We start from the raw sequence: 12,160 nt of genomic DNA, 5'->3' as shown, positions 1-12,160 counted from the left end.
AGTGATATCACAGTACAGGGAAAATATACACAGTGATGTCACAGTACAGGGATAATACTCACAGTGATGTCACAGTACAGGGATAATATACACAGTGATGTCACAGTACAGGGATAATACACACAGTGATGTCACAGTACAGGGATAATATACACAGTGATGTCACAGTACAGGGATAATATACACAGTGATGTCACAGTACAGGGATAATACACAGTGATGTCACAGCACAGGCATAATACACAGTGATGTCACAGTACAGGGATAATACACAGTGATGTCACATTACAGGGATAATACACACAGTGATGTCACAGTACAGGGACAATACACAGTGATGTCACAGTACAGAGATAATGCACAGTGATATCACAGTACAGGGATAATACACAGGGATGTCACAGTACAGGGATAATACACAGTGATGTCACAGTACAGAGATAATGTACAGTGATATCACAGTACAGGGATAATACACAGGGATGTCACAGTACAGGGATAATACACAGTGATGTCACAGTACAGGAATAATACACAGTGATGTCACAGTACAGGGATAATATACAGAGTGATGTCACAGTACAGGCATAATATACAGAGTGATGTCACAGTACAGGGATAATACACAGTGATGTCACAGTACAGGAACAATACACAGGGATGTCACAGTACAGAGATAATGCACAGTGATGTCACAGTACAGGGATAATACACAGGGATGTCACAGTGCAGGGATAATACACAGTTATGTCACAGTACAGGAATAATACACAGTGATGTCACAGTACAAGGATAATATACAGAGTGATGTCACAGTACAGTGATAATACACAGTGATGTCTCAGTACAGGGATAATACACACAGTGATGTCACAGTACAGAGATAATACACATAGTGATGTCACAGTACAGGGATAAAACACACAGTGAGGTCACAGTACAGGGATAATACACACAGTGATATCACAGTACAGGGAAAATATACACAGTGATGTCACAGTACAGGGATAATACTCACAGTGATGTCACAGTACAGGGATAATATACACAGTGATGTCACAGTACAGGGATAATACACACAGTGATGTCACAGTACAGGGATAATATACACAGTGATGTCACAGTACAGGGATAATATACACAGTGATGTCACAGTACAGGGATAATACACAGTGATGTCACAGCACAGGCATAATACACAGTGATGTCACAGTACAGGGATAATACACAGTGATGTCACAGTACAGGGATAATATACACAGTGATGTCACAGTACAGGGATAATACACAGTGATGTCACAGTACAGGGATAAAACACACAGTGATATCACAGTACAGGGAAAATATACACAGTGATGTCACAGTACAGAGATAATACACATAGTGATGTCACAGTACAGGGATAAAACACACAGTGAGGTCACAGTACAGGGATAAAACACACAGTGATATCACAGTACAGGGAAAATATACACAGTGATGTCACAGTACAGGGATAATACTCACAGTGATGTCACAGTACAGGGATAATATACACAGTGATGTCACAGTACAGGGATAATACACACAGTGATGTCACAGTACAGGGATAATATACACAGTGATGTCACAGTACAGGGATAATATACACAGTGATGTCACAGTACAGGGATAATACACAGTGATGTCACAGCACAGGCATAATACACAGTGATGTCACAGTACAGGGATAATACACAGTGATGTCACATTACAGGGATAATACACACAGTGATGTCACAGTACAGGGACAATACACAGTGATGTCACAGTACAGAGATAATGCACAGTGATATCACAGTACAGGGATAATACACAGGGATGTCACAGTACAGGGATAATACACAGTGATGTCACAGTACAGAGATAATGCACAGTGATATCACAGTACAGGGATAATACACAGGGATGTCACAGTACAGGGATAATACACAGTGATGTCACAGTACAGGAATAATACACAGTGATGTCACAGTACAGGGATAATATACAGAGTGATGTCACAGTACAGGCATAATATACAGAGTGATGTCACAGTACAGGGATAATACACAGTGATGTCACAGTACAGGAACAATACACAGGGATGTCACAGTACAGAGATAATGCACAGTGATGTCACAGTACAGGGATAATACACAGGGATGTCACAGTGCAGGGATAATACACAGTTATGTCACAGTACAGGAATAATACACAGTGATGTCACAGTACAAGGATAATATACAGAGTGATGTCACAGTACAGTGATAATACACAGTGATGTCTCAGTACAGGGATAATACACACAGTGATGTCACAGTACAGAGATAATACACATAGTGATGTCACAGTACAGGGATAAAACACACAGTGAGGTCACAGTACAGGGATAATACACACAGTGATATCACAGTACAGGGAAAATATACACAGTGATGTCACAGTACAGGGATAATACTCACAGTGATGTCACAGTACAGGGATAATATACACAGTGATGTCACAGTACAGGGATAATACACACAGTGATGTCACAGTACAGGGATAATATACACAGTGATGTCACAGTACAGGGATAATATACACAGTGATGTCACAGTACAGGGATAATACACAGTGATGTCACAGCACAGGCATAATACACAGTGATGTCACAGTACAGGGATAATACACAGTGATGTCACAGTACAGGGATAATATACACAGTGATGTCACAGTACAGGGATAATACACAGTGATGTCACAGTACAGCGATAATACACAGTGATGTCACAGTACAGGGATAATACACACAGTGATGTCACAGTACAGAGATAATACACACAGTGATGTCACAGTACAGAGATAATACACACAGGGATGTCACAGTATAGAGATAATACACAGTGATGTCACAGTACAGAGATAATACACACAGTGATGTCACAGTACAGGGAGGGATAATACACAGTGATGTCATAGTACAGGGATAATACACAGTGACGTCACAGTACAGGGAAAATACACAGTGATGTCACAGTACAGAGATAATACACACAGTGATGTCACAGTACAGGAATAATACACAGTGATGTCACAGTACAGGAATAATACACAGTGATGTCACCGTACAGGAATAATACACAGTGATGTCACAGTACAGGAATAATATACAGAGTGATGTCACAGTACAGGGATAATATACAAAGTGATGTCACAGTACAGGGATAATACACAGTGATGTCACAGTACAGAGATAATACACAGTGATGTCACAATACAGGGATAATACACAGTGATGTCACAGTACAGGGATAATACACACAGTGATGTCACAGTACAGGGATAATATACAGAGTGATGTCACAGTACAGGGATAATGTACAGAGTGATGTCAAAGTGCAGGGATAATACACAGTGATGTCACATTACAGGGATAATACACACAGTGATATCACAGTACAGGGACAATACACAGTGATGTCACAGTACAGAGATAATGCACAGTGATGTCACAGTACAGGGATAATACACAGGGATGTCACAGTACAGGGATAATACACACAGTGATGTCAGAGTACAGGGATAATACACAGAGTGATGGCACAGTACAGAGATAATACACAGTAACGTCACAGTACAGGGATAATACACAGTGATGGCACAGTACAGAGTTAATACACAGTGATGTCACATTACAAGGATAATACACAGAGTGATGGCACAGTACAGAGATAATACACAGTGATGTCACAGTACAGGGATAATACACAGTGATGTCACAGTATAACCATCTCACAGCCAGACCACCATGTAATTTCAGCAGAAAATAAAGCAGGGCCTCATGTTCAAGTTTCGCCTAAGGCCTCACAAAGTCTAGAGCCGCCTCTGGTTGGCCCTACCATGGGACCCGGTGGGACCATAAGTCCCAGGTGGCACTTTTCAGGGGCGGCATTTTGCTGCCCCCTCTTTTTTTGTGCCTAGTAGGTTCATGGTAGGGTTGGCGCTGCCGCTGCTCACTGTTCTAAAGCAGCTGCGGGGTATAATAGCGCAGCGGGCATTTTAGACAGTGAGTCTGCCTCCGGCCGACCGGGGTCTGACGAGGGACGTCGCACAAGTGACGTACTTCTGCAGACCCGCTCAGGAGGACGTCAGTGACGTCACTCGTCAGGCCGATGCCGGAGAGGAGAAGCGCTGTGCAGGGCAGGTAAGTGTGTCTCTGTGTGTGTCTGTTCTGTCTGTGTGTGTTGGGGGGGCTATGGCTACCTAATGTGAGGAATCTATGCTACATAATGGGGGGAAACTATGCTACCTAATGTGGGGAATCTGTGCTACCTAATGTGGGGAAACTATGCTACCTAATGTGGGGAAAGTATGCTACCTAATGTGGGGAAGCTATGCTACCTAATGTGGGGAAACTATGTTACCTAACGTGGGGAATCTGTGCTACCTAATGTGGGGAAACTATGTTACCTAATGTGGGGAATCTTTGCTACCTAATGTGGGCAAACTATGCTACCTAATGTGGGGAAACTATGTTACCTAATGTGGGGAAACTATGTTACCTGATGTGGGGAATCTGTGCTACCTAATGTGGGGAAACTATGATACCTAATGTGGGAAACTATGTTACCTAATGTGGGGAATCTGTGCTACCTAATGTGGGGAAACTGTGCTACCTAATGTGGGGAAACTATGTTACCTAATGTGGGGAATCTGTGCTACCTATTGTGGGGAAACTATGCTATCTAATGTGGGGAAACTATGCTACCTAATGTGGGCAAACTATGCTACCTAATGTGGGGAAACTGCTACCTAATGTAGGGAATCTATGCTACCTAATGTGGGGAAACTATGCTACCTAATGTGAGGAAACTATGCTACCTAATGGGGGGAATCTATGCTACCTAATGTTGGGAATCTATGCTACCTAATGTGGGGGGCTTGAATGAGCTGCGGCATATGGGAGGCCTTAATAAATAATTAGAAACTTGTACAGCAAGTGACATATGGGGGTCCACCTGAGTAAGTGACACATGGAGGGGGGGTGCTGAACAATTGATGTTTTGGGGAGGGGGGGGGGACACAGGCACATTCTTTACACAAGGGCCCTCTGCTGTCTGTGTCCGCCCCTGGGTAGAGAATAAGGGGTAAACTGGAACATAGAACAAATGCAGTTATTTTTTTCTTAATTTTTTTTTAATGAAGTAAACGAGATAAAGGTAAGCAATGACTTTTCCTCAGTCTGAAGCGCGGTCCTCATCGGCAGGAAGCAGTGAGGAGGAGGAGGATGACGGAGGTTCTGATTCCATCTCTGCTTCTTTTTCGTCCCTCTCTATATATAGGGCCGTGGCCATGAAGAAGGCCCCTCCGATGACTGCCATTATGGTGCAGGTCATGAGGGCATACTCCAGGCTGCGGTATTTCAGAAGAGAGGATTTGGCATATCCTCGTTCGTAGGTGTCAGATATCAGGCCGATGAGGTACGGGCTGCCGGCGTCACCTAGGAGGTGATAGATTGTCATCTGCACGGCCAGGGCTGAAGATCTCCTCCACGGAGTTACTACTTTTAGTATAATGTCAGATATGAGGGTGAAATTTACTGACAGAAGCGTCTCTCCGATGAAGATGAAGATGTTGGTGGCAACGAGGCTGATGTTGCCAAAAGTCAATGCCAGCAGAAGAAAAGGGGCGGAGAGCATCATCGCGCATCCACACACAAGCGGATCCGCCCGTGGGTTGGATTTGCGATATCTTTTACTTATCTCCGTCCCTGCTACAACTCCCAGAATGCCGGAAACGACTGTAACCACACCAAATATTAGGATGTCGTGATAGTCACACGGTTCAGCACGGCAAGGGTCCTTCTCTTGTAGGAGTGTTCGTGCGTGGGTCAGGTATGACGGACCCCATACACCTATGGCTCCCACTATGAAGGATACAGCCGTCGATCCCATGGTGGTTAACATGAAGCTTCGATTTTTAAATAGTTTTTTCAGATCTGTCGCCCATTTGGCAAACTTCTGGGATTTGTTGTTCTTCTTCCCGTTTGTAGTCGTTCTTGGAAGCTCCTTTGTGACCAAAATCATCAAAGCCACAGCTATGAGGCCCAGGCCAGGGGTGACCCGAAATGCCCAGTGCCAATCGCCCCTTGCTGCATCAGTCACTTTGGGCCCGATGATGTATCCTAGTCCGCAGCCTACAGGTATGACGGAGTAAAACACGTTCAGCATGCGGGTCCGCTGGTCACTTGTAAAAAGGTCTGCAATGATGGAGGGGGCAATGGTGCAGAAAGTCGCCTCTCCGGCCCCAACCAGTCCACTCGTCAGCAGGAAGAGCAGGAAGTACCCGTCAGGGATGAATGACAGGGTAAGTGTCATGCTCAGCCAAACGATGACTCCTGCGCAAACAGTATATTTCTTATTACAGTGGTCGCCCAAATATCCGGCAATTGGTGCGACCAGCACGTAGCTTCCAATGAACAATGTATTCAATAAGCCGGACAGACTAGCATTGGTGTCATATGCTTTCTGTATATAAGGCAGCACCCCCGCCACGCTGGAGCGATTTGCATAGATGAGCAAATTAACAAAGGCGAGGATCACTACGGTGATGATGGAACGTGCGGTGGACATCACGCTTAGAGATGGCAGGTTCTGCCTCTCAGGGATATCGCCCTTTTCTACATCCATATCACTATGGTCCTCCATTGCTTCTTCCTCCTCCTTCAGCAATGGGTCTTGTGGAGAGGCCATGGTCACAGGTCAGAGCCTGAAAACACTAGAGAGAGAGAGATAAGTGAACACATTAGACAACATGTCATCATTCCTGTCATTATACAATAGATCCTTCATACAGAGCAGAAATGTCCAGCACAGCACCACAAGATAACACTAAGACCATCGCAGCCTCAGAAGAAGACGCTTCTCTATAAGTGTTTTATATGGAGACGTCTTCCCTGAGGTTACCAATGTCTGATAACCCTGAACCTGTCCGGTCCTAGTAATATCTGATAACCCTGAACCTGTCCGGTCCTAGTAATATCTGATAACCCTGAACCTGTCCGGTCCTAGTAATATCTGATAACCCTGAACCTGTCCGGTCCTAGTAATATCTGATAACCCTGAACCTGTCCGGTCCTAGTAATATCTGATAACCCTGAACCTGTCCGGTCCTAGTAATATCTGATAACCCTGAACCTGTCCGGTCCTAGTAATATCTGATAACCCTGAACCTGTCCGGTCCTAGTAATATCTGATAACCCTGAACCTGTCCGATCCTAGTAATATCTGATAACCCTGAACCTGTCTGGTCCTAGTAATATCTGATAACCCTGAACCTGTCCGGTCCTAGTAATATCTGATAACCCTGAACCTGTCCGGTCCTAGTAGTATCTGATAACCCTGAACCTGTCCGGTCCTAGTAATATCTGACAACCCTGATTCTGTCCGGTCCTAGTAATATCTGATAACCCTGAACCTATCCGGTCCTAGTAATATCTGATAACCCTGAACCTGTCCGGTCCTAGTAATATCTGATAACCCTAAACCTGTCCGGTCCTAGTAATATCTGATAACCCTGAATCTGTCCTAGTAATGGTGGATTATAAGGGCTTGGCTGTATGGTCACTGGGCCATGTGAACTTCATACTATAGATACAATTGGGCTATCCTGCTATATACATTTACTAATAATGAACCTACCCCACCTCATTGGGATCTATCCATCCCCTATATGACTTTCTGCCACTAGTTGATTTGAAAAATGTTTTCCCTTTCGGAGTACCCGGAGTATTTCTATTGTTAGTACACACATAATACTATTATATACTATTATATTTCTGCCCTAATCTTTCTGTTATTTTTTTACTACACCACCAAATCTTTCTCATACACTTATATCTTTTAGAACTTCATGAATTAGGACTCTTTTTCTTGGGGGCTTTTTTGGGCATAATTGCATTTTAGCACTTTTGCAAGAAAAAGCTCTGGTCATGATACTATCTGTGCGTTTTATTATGTTTAATGCCTAAGCCAAGTATTGTCACAATGCTATGAGAAATATAACTTTTGTTATTTCTTTTGGAAATTAATTTCTTGTTTTTTTTTTGCTAAAAAAAAAGCAACAACAATAAAAAAAAACTGTCAAACAAAAAGCCCTGTGTATGTATGAATAGAAGAGGCTGAGACTTACCTTGTGGTTCTCTCTTCAGACAAGGAACGGTCAAAATCTTGAATTCTCTATCGCAAATAGAAACTCTCTAACAAACACTTTGCACCACAGGTTGTGAATGCAAAACACACTGAAGAGACTGCAGCCGGCGCGCACCTCCTTGTACAGCTTACGGTGACATCATCACAAGCATGTGTGACATCACAGGGTTCTAAACCATCTTCAGGTATGTGTATATCCGTATAGTAAATGTGAGTAGCCGTATTAGTCCAGTGATGCAGATTGTAATACCTTTTTTTATTGGACTAACAGAATTTTGTAGAGACAAGCTTTTGGGATTCCTCCCTGATAATTTATAAAGTCCTTTGTTCATTAGTCCTTGACTATTGGACTTGATAAAGGGAGGAATCCTGAAAACTTGTCTCTACAAAATTCTGTTAGTCCAATAAAAAAGGTATTACAAGAGACTGCAACATATTTTTTGATTTGTGTATATATATATATATATATATATATATATATATATATAGTTCCAAGCGTGAGTAGGTGCCTCCAGCTAGGGTCCGTGTCCAGGATTCTGCATACGTAGTTCCAAGGAAAATGCTGTGGCACTCAAGGTATGGTGAAAAAATGAAAACTATTTATTCATCCCAAATGTGCAAGCCACTTGATAATGATGGTGTGAGACCATTGAAACGTTGCTCTTTGCACATTTGGGATGAATAAATAGTTTTCCTTTTTTCACCATACCTTGAGTGCCACAGCATTTTCCTTGGAACTACCTATGCAGAATCCTGGACACGGACCCTAGCTGGAGGCACCTACTCACGCTTTAGGAATGCTGCTTTCTTCTCCAGGCCTGCCGAGTATATCCCCGTACTTCACAATGTCTTCTTAGTTTATATATTTTAATCTTTTGACCTTTTAACCCCACTAGGACCAAGGGCATCCTGGGACTTAAAGGGGTATTCCAGGCCAAAACTTTTTTATATATCAACTGGCTCCAGAAAGTTAAACAGATTTGTAAATTACTTCTATTAAAAAATCTTAATCCTTTCAGTACTTATGACCTTCTGAAGTTAAGGTTGTTTTTTTCTGTCTAAGTCCTCTCTGATGACACCTGTCTCGGGCAACGCCCAGTTTAGAAGCAAATCCCCATAGCAAACCTCTTCTAAACTGGGCGTTTGCCGAGACAGGTGTCATCAGAGAGCACTTAGACAGAAAATAACAACCTTATCTTCAGAAGGTCATAAGTACTGAAAGGATTAAGATTTTTTAATAGAAGTAATTTACAAATCTATGAAGGTATATAAACGTAATTTATATAAAACCAGTTTTTAATTACTTGTTTATTTATTTTTATTTATTTTTGTTTATTTCTTATTTATTAGTTTTTACTTATTGCACTTTATTTATTTATTCTTATCCTTCCCATGTTTACATATTTTTCCCCATTTCTATCTCTATTTTATCTATATTTTCAATACCATCTTTTTCAACTCACATTTCTATCTCTACCTTATCACATTCATCTCACAGATAAATTTGATAATCCTACACACACTCTTATCACACCACCAATCTTTTGAAACAATACGATTCATACGTGCCCATATCCACGCGCACATATATGCATATGTGTACAATGTATCTCTATATATGTACTATCTCTATATATGTACTACCACTACATATTATCTATTATTTTTTTTTTATTCAATATCCTTATATCCACAATCTCCACTTAATTAATTAATTTCTACAAGACTTTACATACACAATTCTATGTATACACATCAATCTTAATTCATATTTTAACTCATATTCCAATTTCACTCCCACACCTACACTCATTTTCTTCCCTCTATCTCACACTTACACTCAATTCTCCTTTTCTGTTACGGTCCAGTAACCACCTTTTACAGTCATTACCTGATCTCCAGGTTTTTACACCGACCCTAAACGATAATGACATCACAGTACAGACACTATAAATAGTTTTATAATTTCTTCTTAATACATCTCCATTGCTACTGAAGAAAAGGCCCGAGGCCTTGAAACGCGTATAGCCATCTGAGCGGTGACCACCGCTTTACGCGCGCAGATAGCGCTCCGTTCAGACACGAGGACGCCACCACAGATCACCACTCCTGCAACTAGCTCCGGAACACCCAACGGCAAACCAGAGTCCAGGACATCTACCTCAACAGGCCGGACGCCAGCCGTGCCAGCCCAGGACTCAGCCATCCAACTACCGGACAGGCACTTATCCATCTGTGCCGACTGCCCAGCCGTTCCAGCCTGTCCCGTCTTGTTCTTCCTAGGAGCCGGTCAGTGGTGCTGTGCACCGAACTCTATTATAAACAGCCGTACGATACCTAAGTGCAGCACAGTCCTTTGACAACATTATATCATCTACCGACGACTGAATTGTGACAATATCCATACACTGTCACATGAACTGTGCCAACATTGTTATACTGTACCATTGCGGCAAATCTGTATCCTAACTTATGAATGAACTGTGACAGTTCGCCAGCCCATTACTACAGTATACTTCCACTTCAATGCTGAACATCCCAGGCACCCTTTTTTGAATTATAACAAGCGCTTCAAACTAATGAACTTGATTTACACCAGAGACTGACAATAACTGTTTTTCGATATACAGTACATTATTATATTTTACAATTTTATCTCCACATAATTGTTTTATTTTTTTTATTTTTTTCTATTTTACCATTCTCACCTTTTTTGGACCCCTATACCCCATGCAAGGGCCCTGCTGAGGTTTAATAGGTTGTCCTATATTATATATTTTAAATAAGTGTTGTAATTAATAAATACCATATATTAACTTTTACTGGACCAACTCTTATTTCATATATCCTTCTTCTCTTTTCATATTGTACCTTGAGGACTGGTTTTATATAAATTACGTTTATATACCTTCATACATTTTAATTATAGGCCTTCTTGGGTAAAGGCAACACCTTTAACCTCAGGTACAATCTACTACTAAGTGAGCTACACAAATCTATACATTTCTTTCCCAGCCTTATAATTTACAAATCTGTTTAACTTTCTGGAGCCAGTTAATATATATAAAAAAGTTTTTGCCTGGAATACCCCTTTAAGATTGAACCGATTATTATTTATATATGTCATGAATGCATCAACGGTCAGATGGTCAGACGACCAAATGATGACCACATCGTCTACATACCTCCCATACCATGCGAGGCATGTGGAAAATGGATTGGTGTCAGAAAAAATAAACTGCTCCTCCCACCAAAAAACAAAAAGGTAAGCCCGAGCTGGTGATGACTTTGCTCCCATTGAAGCACCCCTGCGCTGAAAATAAAAATTGTTACCAAACATAAAATAATTGTGTTTTAACACAAAATCTACCACCTCAATAATATAATGTCTCAAATCCACAGAATATTTAGAAAATCTCATCAGTATATCCGAGATAGCTGATAATGCCAGGTTTTTCGGAATACTGGAATAGAGCGATTCAATGTCACAAGTAAGCCACGACAGAGAATCGCTCCATGTGAATTTAGTTCTTCTGACCAGGAGTTTACTGAAAATTCAGATTGTTCAGATACCACGGACACTAGCGGGGACTCAGAACCGCAATATGTGAACACTCACAAGAATCGCAATGCGAGAAGACAGTCAAAAAACGAGGAAGGCGCGGTGGCAGAAAACATAGGAAGAAGAGCTTCGGAGCGTAACAAGGACAAACGGAAAAAGTAATAAAAGAGGATTTTCAAGTCATTAACATTTCTGCACAAATCATTACAGATGAAGAAACCTCAGTCCTGTGGAAAGGACTGGGTTTCTCTCCTACACATCATTTTGATGTTTATCGGACAATTTTGGATATAAATAAATTTGTGAGAACTTTAAAGGGGTACTCCGGTGAAAACCTTTTTTCTTTTAAATCAACTGGTGGCAAAAAATTAAACATATTTGTAAATTACTTCTATTAAAAAATCTT

General features: G+C 41.5%; 1 protein-coding gene across 1 annotated transcript; it reads right to left on the bottom strand.

Moving 5' to 3' along the window:
• Positions 1–5,167: 5,167 nt before the first annotated feature.
• Positions 5,168–8,284, bottom strand: LOC130369305 (protein spinster homolog 1-like). Its single transcript, XM_056574394.1, has 2 exons — positions 8,173–8,284; positions 5,168–6,759 (listed from the first exon to the last, which is right to left on the bottom strand). Exon 2 carries the CDS (start codon positions 6,732–6,734, stop codon positions 5,220–5,222), a length of 1,515 nt encoding a protein of 504 aa, XP_056430369.1. The 5' UTR covers positions 6,735–6,759; positions 8,173–8,284; the 3' UTR covers positions 5,168–5,219.
• Between the last annotated feature and the right edge of the window lie 3,876 nt (positions 8,285–12,160).

Source organism: Hyla sarda, chromosome 4, assembly GCF_029499605.1.
Source record: "Hyla sarda isolate aHylSar1 chromosome 4, aHylSar1.hap1, whole genome shotgun sequence".
NCBI lineage: Eukaryota > Metazoa > Chordata > Amphibia > Anura > Hylidae > Hyla > Hyla sarda.
Note: the sequence above shows the minus strand (reverse complement) of the source record. Positions and strands in the feature narration are given on the sequence as shown.